The sequence below is a fragment of the Equus quagga genome, unplaced genomic scaffold (genome assembly GCF_021613505.1).
Source record: "Equus quagga isolate Etosha38 unplaced genomic scaffold, UCLA_HA_Equagga_1.0 HiC_scaffold_4326_RagTag, whole genome shotgun sequence".
Lineage (NCBI taxonomy): Eukaryota > Metazoa > Chordata > Mammalia > Perissodactyla > Equidae > Equus > Equus quagga.
The window spans coordinates 1-8,684 of NW_025793773.1; the positions used below are offsets into that span (position 1 = coordinate 1).

At 66.0% G+C, this 8,684-nt stretch overlaps 1 protein-coding gene across 7 annotated transcripts; it reads right to left on the bottom strand.

Annotated features, from left to right (window-relative positions):
- Positions 1–47: 47 nt before the first annotated feature.
- LOC124232289 (paralemmin-1-like) lies at positions 48–8,253 on the bottom strand. Of its 7 annotated transcripts, XM_046649250.1 has the most exons (10): positions 8,112–8,243; positions 7,578–7,701; positions 7,238–7,343; positions 6,532–6,619; positions 6,047–6,098; positions 5,527–5,607; positions 4,950–5,080; positions 3,654–3,780; positions 2,438–2,459; positions 60–1,188 (listed from the first exon to the last, which is right to left on the bottom strand). In XM_046649250.1, the coding sequence occupies exons 2-10, from the start codon at positions 7,596–7,598 to the stop codon at positions 935–937; spliced, it is 882 nt and encodes a 293-aa protein (XP_046505206.1). In that variant the 5' UTR covers positions 7,599–7,701; positions 8,112–8,243; the 3' UTR covers positions 60–934. The 7 variants fall into 7 exon arrangements, with proteins under 7 accessions (XP_046505204.1, XP_046505205.1, XP_046505206.1 ...); XM_046649251.1 differs by lacking the exon at positions 8,112–8,243 and having other exon boundaries at positions 7,578–8,012; XM_046649248.1 differs by lacking the exons at positions 7,578–7,701; positions 8,112–8,243 and having other exon boundaries at positions 48–1,188; positions 7,238–7,532.
- Positions 8,254–8,684: the final 431 nt, after the last annotated feature.

The following is an 8,684-nucleotide window of genomic DNA, read 5'->3' on the forward strand; positions in this document are numbered from 1 at the left end:
CCCCCTCACCGCCCCGCTGTCCCTCCACCAGGCCCGCCGGCCTCACTGCGCCCTCCGCCCGGAACACCCTCCCCCACCCCGCTGTCCGCAGGCCCCGCGCCGTCTCCTCCTGCGGGTCGTTGCTCAGCGTCACCCCCTAGTTCAGCCTCCCCTGAAACCTCCCATTAAAACTGCCCCCCTCTGGCTCCCCGTTCTCTGCCTCGCTTTCTCCCTGAGTTAACTGCACAGGCTGTCGCCCCATGGGGACTCCGGCCCCCCCCGTGTGCCTCACACCGGGCCCCACGAGCGCTTGAATGAATGACTCTTATTCAATCCGATGTTCCTACACAGCCTGACACTCCCACCTCCAGACACAGTTGGGCAGGTCGTGCACTGCACAAGAGGTCACGGAGTGAGAGAACAGTAGGGGCGTCTGGCCCCGGTGCTGCTGGGCCTGGTCCATCTGGCGCAAAGGCCTGAAGGCACCTCGTCTCTGGGAAATGCGACCCTCTGCCTCCTGCCCCCTGGGCGGCCGGGTGTCGTCACATCCCGGCCACCTCGCCCCCAGGACGGCCTCCGCCTCCCTGCTCAATTACAGCAACAGCAGCAGCAGCGAGGTTTTGCCGTCTGCTATGACTTGTCATCACTCTCCGCTCGGCCTGGTGCCACAAGGTCACTCCACTCCCGCCCTTCCGGCAGGGGGACCCCAGCGCCAAGTGTCGAGGGGCAGAGTGGGAATTTGACCCCTGACCTTGGAGAACACCTAGCACTAACCCCAGCTCCCAAAATGCCCCAGACCCCAGCTTGGTCACCTCCAGGGATGGGGCGCTCACTCCCTCTCCTGAGGCGGCCTGAGGACGGAGGAGGAGGACGTGCAGCGGGTGCGTGCGGGCGTGTGCAGCACCCCACGGGCGGGAGCAGCGGCGAGGTTAGGGCAGAGAAGCCGCGAGGGGCGTCAGGTTAGAGCCGCCATGCGGGGGGCCCGTCTTCTCGGGGGAAGCCGGGCCGCGTGTGCCGACGAGCCAAAGCAGAAGGCGGCCAGGCCCCACCCCAGGCTCGGAGCGCCGCCTCGGTCCAGCCGTGCGACCACAGCCCCCGCGGACGGCACCGGCGACCCTCGGCCCCGGACCCGCGGCGGACGGGGTGACCCACCTGCTTTCATCATGGTGGCGCCTGCGGCCGTCCTCGCGGGCGTGGAGACGCGCTTCTCTGCGGCGGGAGAGAGAGAGACGGGGTCAGAGGGGCGACGACCACACAGACCACGACACCTGACACGGACGCCCCGGAGCCCCCCACACACGCGGCACCGCCCTCGCGCCCACAGGGGACACACGCCAGCCCCGCGGTCCGCCTCCCATCGCGGCCGAGTGCTTTTCACAAAATCCCTGCGAGGATTTCTTTTAATTATTAATTTTCAATCTCGCGGTAAGACGAGGAGACGCTCTCCCCATAAATAATTAACACACGCAAATCAGGCCACAGACGCTCCTGCCGCCGGCCTGCGATGCAGACACAGACGGGGTGAATCTGCACTTCTAAAATATGATTTATATTAAATGTAATATACTGAATAACAGATTCCGTAAACTATTAGATTCACAGCTAAGTGTGTATTTAAATGTCATATGTACGTGTGAAATAGCTGCCAACATGTACGTGATTGGTCTGTCATAATTTAGGGGCATAAAATGGGTCAGACTTCCGGCTTTTTCCCGTTTCCTGGATGGCAGCTTTCTTACCAGCGTGCTGGGACCCATGTCCCTTTTTTTTTTTTTTTGAGGAAGATTAGTCCTGAGGTAACATCTACTGCCAATCCTCTTTTTTTTTTTTTTTTTGCTGAGGAAGACTGGCCCTGAGCTCACATCCGTGCCCATCTTCCTCTACTTTCTATGTGGGACGCCTGCCACAGCATGGCTTGACGAGCGGTGCCATGTCCACACCCAGGATCCGAACCCGAGAACCCCGGGCCACCGATGCAGGACGTGTGAACCTAACCACTGCACCACCGGGCTGGCCCCCCCGTCCCCATATCCTTTCAAATGGCGCCTAACCCTCAGGGCGGCCGGGGTCTGGATTTCTCATCCCCGCAGATCCCACTTCCCAGACATGAAAACCGAGGCCCAGGGGGGCGTGGGACAGAGGCAGCCGAGCCTGGTTGCCCCCACGAGGACGGGGACAGACCCGGAGCCTCGGGACACAGCCAAGACCTCAGCCAGACGCCCCTCCGGAGCCTCAGTTTCCCCATCTGTAACAGGGACGTTGTGAAAATCACGTGACCGGCGAGGACACGGGGCCAGACTCAGAGTCCGGGTCAAAGAGACAAAGTAGCAGCGATGGGTCACTGTTGCCTTTTCCTCTTTTATCAGCAACAATGTTGCTCCTCGGCCACAAACCGCCCGTCATCCCGCTTCTGGCCACCAGGAGGCGCGAGGCCCGCCCGTCCCCTCGGGAAGCCTACCTTTGGGCGTGCCCACCGGGCTCTGCAAGAAAGAACAGAGAGGTCAGGGGTGCCCAGCGCGGCCCAGCTGAGGGGGGCGAGAGCCTGGGGGGTCCCGGCTCCAGAGACCCCCTGCAGGAGTCACCTCCTCGCGGACGGATCCCCCGCCTGGCCCCGGGCGACCCCTCCCTCCACCTCTCCCTCCTCCCCGTCCCCGGCCTCTGGGTGCCGGGTCCCCTCCGCCTGGAAGGCTTTTCCCAGATTCCCCCTTCACTCGGCTCCCCAACCTCCCCATCCAGAGGGGGTCCCCTCGTCTGTCACTGCCCCGCAAGCCACCAGATTATTGACCCGGCCAGTGTCTCCGTGTCCCCAGGACGTGGGCACCAAGAAGGCAGGGACCCCGCGAACGCGGCGTCCGAGGTGAGTCCACCTTCCCCATGGCCCCTCTCACCTCCAGTCTGGAGAACTCCTAGCCAGCCTTCAAAGCCCCTCCCAGCCTGCCCCACCCTCCCATGAGTCAGGGGCCTCCTCGGGGACCCCGCAGGGCCCTGGCCTCCCCCCAGTGGCCCCATCCGCCCTCCCTGTGCACAGACGTCCATGTGTCCACCCAACGGGGGCTCGGTGAGGCCAGGGCTCCACCCACAGCCTCCAGTCTGCCCACACCAGGCCCAGGTGAGCGGGCAGGTGTGTCCACTGGGCAAGGAGTCGGACACTGTGGGGGACGCCGTGGGGGCCGTGTCCCCCTGCAGCTCAGCTCGGGGGGGGGGGGCACGAGGATGGGCAGGAGACAGGAGGCGTGTCCCCCAGGCCCCTCGAGGCCTGGACACGACAGAGGGTGCCGTGAGGGTCCTGCGTTAACACTCCGCGGCCACCAGGAGCTCGGGGCCCAGGGATCCTGGTCATCAGAGACCACTCCTCAGCTGTGCAGCCTGGAGCCAGCCCCTCAACCTCTCTGGGCCTCAGGGCAGCTCCCCACATGCAGGCCCCGTGTCCAGTGCCCACCGTCCACGGGCCCATTGAGCCCACGTGGCATCCCCAGCAGGTGGGCACTTGTAGGTGGGGAAACTGAGGCCCAGAGAGGCAAAGCCACATGTCCCAGTCACAGGCCGGAGGGCGGCGGGCTGGGACTCGGATGCGAGCGCCGGCTCTGACATCTGGGCTTGGACCAGCGGCCATGGGGCCGGGGGGGGCCGGGTGGGCTCTCGCTCTGTGGCCGGGGGTCCCGGGCGCCCCTCACCTGCTGGGAATTCACCACCACCTCCGCCTTCTCCTCCTCCTGGGCCGGGCTGGGGGCCGCCGCGGGCTCCCTGGCAGTGGCGGGGGCCGCGTCCGCGTTCTCCAGCGCCTCGATCTCCTTCTCCAGCCTGCGGAGGGCGGGGTCCCTTCACCGCATGACCCCCGGTTCCCACCCGGCCGCCTCCCGCCAACCCCCGGCACTTCCACCCAGACACGTGTGTTTTCACGGGAAGCGTCCTCCCTCCCGGGAGACTAGAAAAACCGTTTCACTTTCCAAGTATGAGGACAACGGTCCGCGCCACCCAGTGAGGACACGACCCGTGTCCAAAATCCTGCCCGGCCATCGCCTGCCCGAGGCGCGGGGCTGCGGTCGTCAGGGGACACCCTGCATCGTGGGGGACACTCCCCTTCAAGGCTCGGGACAGACGGGGGTGAGTCCACGGCCCCCTGACAAAGGGAGCCCACGTCTGTTGGCTGGATGCGGCCAGGGGCAGCCTGGAGGGCTTCCTGGAGGAGGAGTCCTGGCATGGACACCGAGTGGCCAAAATGTGGCCTGAGGAGCCCCGGGAGGGCACTTGCCATGCACAGGACACACAGTAGGGCTCACAGGGGGCCCCTCCCCAGAGCTGCACCCGGGGTGGGGGGTGATGCACAGCAGCCCCTTGTGCAGCCCCGGCGGCCGGTGCTTCCCGCCCGCCCGCGCCCCTCTGCCCGTCAGTCCCGACTGCCCCCTCACAGGCCCGGCCCAGCTCCCGGAGGCATACAGTCGGCACTAACGTTTGCTGCAATTAAGACGCACAAGGGGATTCCCGCCTTCCGGTCCAAAGGCGGGGAAACTGAGACTCGGGAGGAAAATCCCAGCCGGACCCCCCCAGTTTCTTCCAAACGAGCGCGGCGGGGGCTCCGGGATCCGGGCCTTTCCGCAGCTGAGTGGACATCTGGAATCCAGGCCGTCACTTCCCCTGGCCGCCCGGAAACCCGGCCTTTTGTCCCAGCCCCGGGTGAGGGGGGGGGTCACTTTCCCCGGCGGCCGGCCCTCTCCCGCTTCCTGCAGCCCGGCCGTCCCCCCATCAGCACCGGGCCGCGGACGAGCACCTCCCATCCCCCCGGCCTGGCGGCTCCCACCCGGCACCTGCCCGCCCGCCGGTGTCGCAGGAGGGTCTCGGCCCCCCGTCCCCGTTCCAGCCCGCTGGGCTGCGCGTCAACACCCCCTGAGGCCCCGTCGAGGCAGGAGAAGGGACCTGCCTGCCCCCCCCGCCCCCCGCATGCGAGCGCGGCCGGACCCCCCGGCGCCCACCTGCCGATGGCCTCCTCCAGCAGCCGCGCCCTCTGCTCGTCCGCCTCCATCTGCCTCCGCAGGTCCTCGTCCCCGTCCGACGCCGAGCACGGTGCGCCCTCCAGCAGCCAGCGCTCCCGCAGTGCCTTGGACTGGGTGGCAGGGCCGGGGTCAGGTCAGCATGGGGTCAGGGTCAGGCTGGGGTCAGGGTCAGGTTGGGGTCGGGGTCAGGCTGGGGTCAGGAGGGGTTAGTTCATGATCAGGGTCAGGAGTGAGGTTGGAGTCAGGATGTCGGTCGGGGTGAGGCTGGGGTCAGGTCAGCATGGGGTCGGGGTCGGGCTGGGGTAGGGGTTGGTTCATGATCAGGGTCGGGGTGATGCTGGGGTCAGGGTCAGGGTTGAAGCTGAGGTCAGAATCAGGTTGGGGTCAGGGTCAGGCTTGAGGCTGGGGTCAGGGTCAGGTTATGGTCAGGGTGGGGTTCAGGTTGGTTCATGATCAGGGTCACGGTTGGGGTTGGGGTCACGTCATGACCAGGGTCAGGGTCGAGGTCGGGGTCGGGCTCAGAGTCAGAATCGGGGTCACCCCCCCCCCCCGGCACCTTCAGATGCTGCAGCTGCCGCCGCGCGTCCTCCAGCTGCCGCCGCTGGTTCTCCATCTCCGCCTGCCGCCTGCGCTTCTCCTGCGGGACGGACAGACGGACAGACGGGGTCAGGACCGCGGGACCCTGCTTCTCCCGGCCTGGCGCCCACCCAGCCACTGACCCCAGGTCGTTCCCAGAGCATTAAGGGGACAGAGTGACCGGGAAGCGTCCACAGACCCCAAGGTGGGGCTTCTGGGGCAGAGACCGCCAAGACCCCCACGCCTCCACCACAGAGCGCGGTCACCACACGGCGAGCGCGGGAGTCTAGTCCACACTGGCCTCAGTTTCCCCTGCAGGGGGGTCCGAGAGTCCACGTTCTAAGGACAAATTTCCACTTTCGTTTGTAGGGTGGAGCCAGGGCCCTCAGGTTTCCCAGAAACAATCTGACCCTTGACCTCCCCCCCCCCCGTTCTGAGTCCCGGGGGCCCCGTCCCCACCCCTCCTCCACCCCCCGTCCGAGGGGCAGGGAGGAACTCACAGCAATGGCCTGGAGCCGCTCCTGCTGGGACGTGGTCTCTGCCACCAGGACCCTGGGGGCACAGACAAGGTCAAGCGGGGTCCACTCCACCCCGGGTTTGAATCCTGCAGTGGCCACCCAGCCAATCTTCCCTTCCCTGCCCCCCAGGCCACACTGTGCCCTCATCCAGCCCTATCACCTCGTTAATCCCCTCAACAGACCCTCCTGCCGCCCCTCAGGGCAGGGCCAAGGGGCCGGAGGGCGAGGCTCTGTCTAGAGACCCAGGAAGGGTGTGGGGAGGAGAGGGCACTGAGGCTGGGCCATGACGGATGCATAGGAGCTCACCCGGGATCAAAGCCCGGAGAGGAGTTTTCAGGAAGAGCTCCATCACCTCCTGGCCCAGCCTGGGAGCCGGATCAGGACCACCCCCCGCCCTCTGCCCCACCAAGCACGTCTTCTCCAGACTGGGACGGATACACGGAGGACGAAGGATCCACCAGCCCCACCTCCAACCCTGGGGCTTGCAAAGTTGACCATCTGTCCCGGGACTTCTGGGGCTGCTCACAGCGGCCTCCCCTGGAGTCTCCCAGGAACCTAAAGGCCCAGAGAGGTCAGTGGGCCTCCCAAGGACACACAGCAAAGACATAGTAAAGCCGGGATTCAACCGGACTCCCTTTCTCATCCAGTCGATGCTTTCTGGCAGCCCACCAGGCACACTCTCAGCCTTGAACCGGTTTGCAGAAGGAGCTGGATCAATGTCAGCATTGCCAGATGCTCCCAAAGGAGCAGGGCTCCATGCTGCCGAGGTCGGGCCTTTGTGGGGTGGGCAGGAGGCCCAGGGCCCCAGGACGAGGGCCCACATCCCCTCCCCACACGACCCCCTCTCCCCTCTCACGGGACCCCTGGAAGCTGCACACAGTCGGCATGAGTTAAATGCTCCGACCAGCACAGCCTGGACCAGGCCTGGACGGGCCAACCATAACCTCCCGCTTCCAGGTCACTGTGACGACGGGGGGCGGGGGGGTCCCCACTCTCTGCCCCAAACCCCACATGCCCCGAGGGTCACCCTGGGAGGCGCCGAGAGGCGGGCACGGGGGAGTCTGAGCCGAGAGAGACAGACCCTCCAGCTGCACCCCGGCCGCCCGAGCCCCTTGTCACCCAAAGGACTGAAATTACAGATCCTGCTGGTCCCAGTGCCCCTCGGCCTCGTACCGGGGCCCGGAGCCACCTGGTGGGTCCTCTGCCCTCTGGGCCTCGGTTTCCCATCAGCACAGACACTTGGAGACACTCCAGCTCTGAGCCCTCCTGTCCCCCTCCCCTGGTGGCTCAGAAGGAAAAAGAGACCCAAGGTCACACAGCGCTGGGTCCACCCCAGGGCCCCGCCCCCACCCAGAAGGCTACTCCGGGTCAGGTCTGTCCTGGGCCGCAGCGCCCCATCCACCCACCCCAGGCAGGTTAAGTTTCCTGGCCTCCCTGAGACCTGTGAGGTCATCTGGCTCCCACGCCCCAGTCAGGCAACCCCACCCAGCTCTTCCCTTCCTGCTGGCAGCACCTGCTCCTCTGCACCTCCCATGGGCCCGGCAGCATCAGCCACGCCCTCTGTGGCTTCCCTCTCTGCTTCCTCCGGGAGGCTGGGCTCAGCTGGGTGGAGTTCAGGAAAGGCTTGATCCAGCTATCTGGCTCAGAGACACCAGAGGGCCAGATCAGCTAGAGTTCTGGGTCTGCCCTGTTGCCCTGTGTGATGCAGGCAGGGTGCCACCCCTGTGCTCCCCACATAGGCCCAGCACCTCACTTCCTGCAAACCCCACAATCCCTCCCCACTCCCCAGCCCAAGATTCTACCATGACCTGCCACCTCCCTGGCCCCAGGCAGCCCCCTCTGCACCCCACAGCCAGAAGAAGCTTCTCAGAATAAGAGTCCTGCTCTCTCCTGCTCTCAGGTCTCCTGGTTCCCATCAGCCCTCTAAAGAAACCCCGAGGCCGGCGCAGCCCAGACCCAAGCACTTCTCTGCCCTTCCTCTCACTCACTCTGTTCCAGCCACCAGGACCCTCCCACTGCCCTTCAACTGCACCAAGCTCATCACTACCTCATGACTTTTGCACTCGCCGTTCCCTCTGCCTGGAATGTTCTTCCCACGGCTGGAAACTGAGGCCCAGAGACAGCAAGTCACTAGCCCAAAGTCACACAGCTAGGAAGTGGCAGAGCTGGGGTCCAAGCCACAACCGCCAACTCCAGGCCTCACCCCACGTCTTCCCTTTTCCCGGCTCTACTGTGGCCTCCAGGGACCCAGGTGGGAAGGAGGCAAAGCTGGGGGGCGGGGGGGCATATACAGACGAGACCCCGGCACACAAGGGCCACACAGAGGAGAGGAAGCAGCCAGACGCCCGGTCCCATGCCGGCGGGCAGGTGGCCATGCAGGCCGGATGCAGGGTCGGGGGTGCGGCCAGCTCGCCGGGCTGGAGACAAGGCGGGCAGTGTCCCCGCGGGGCCCAGCCGGGGCCGGGGAGGGTCAGGCGGCGCAGCGAGGGGACTGTCCATCCCTCCCCATCCGCGCCCCGACCCAGCTGGAGGTCACAGCTGGAGGTCGCAGCCCGAGTCCCAGCCGGAGGTCACAGCCCGAGTCCCAGCCCGAGTCCCAGCCCGAGTCCCAGCCCGAGTC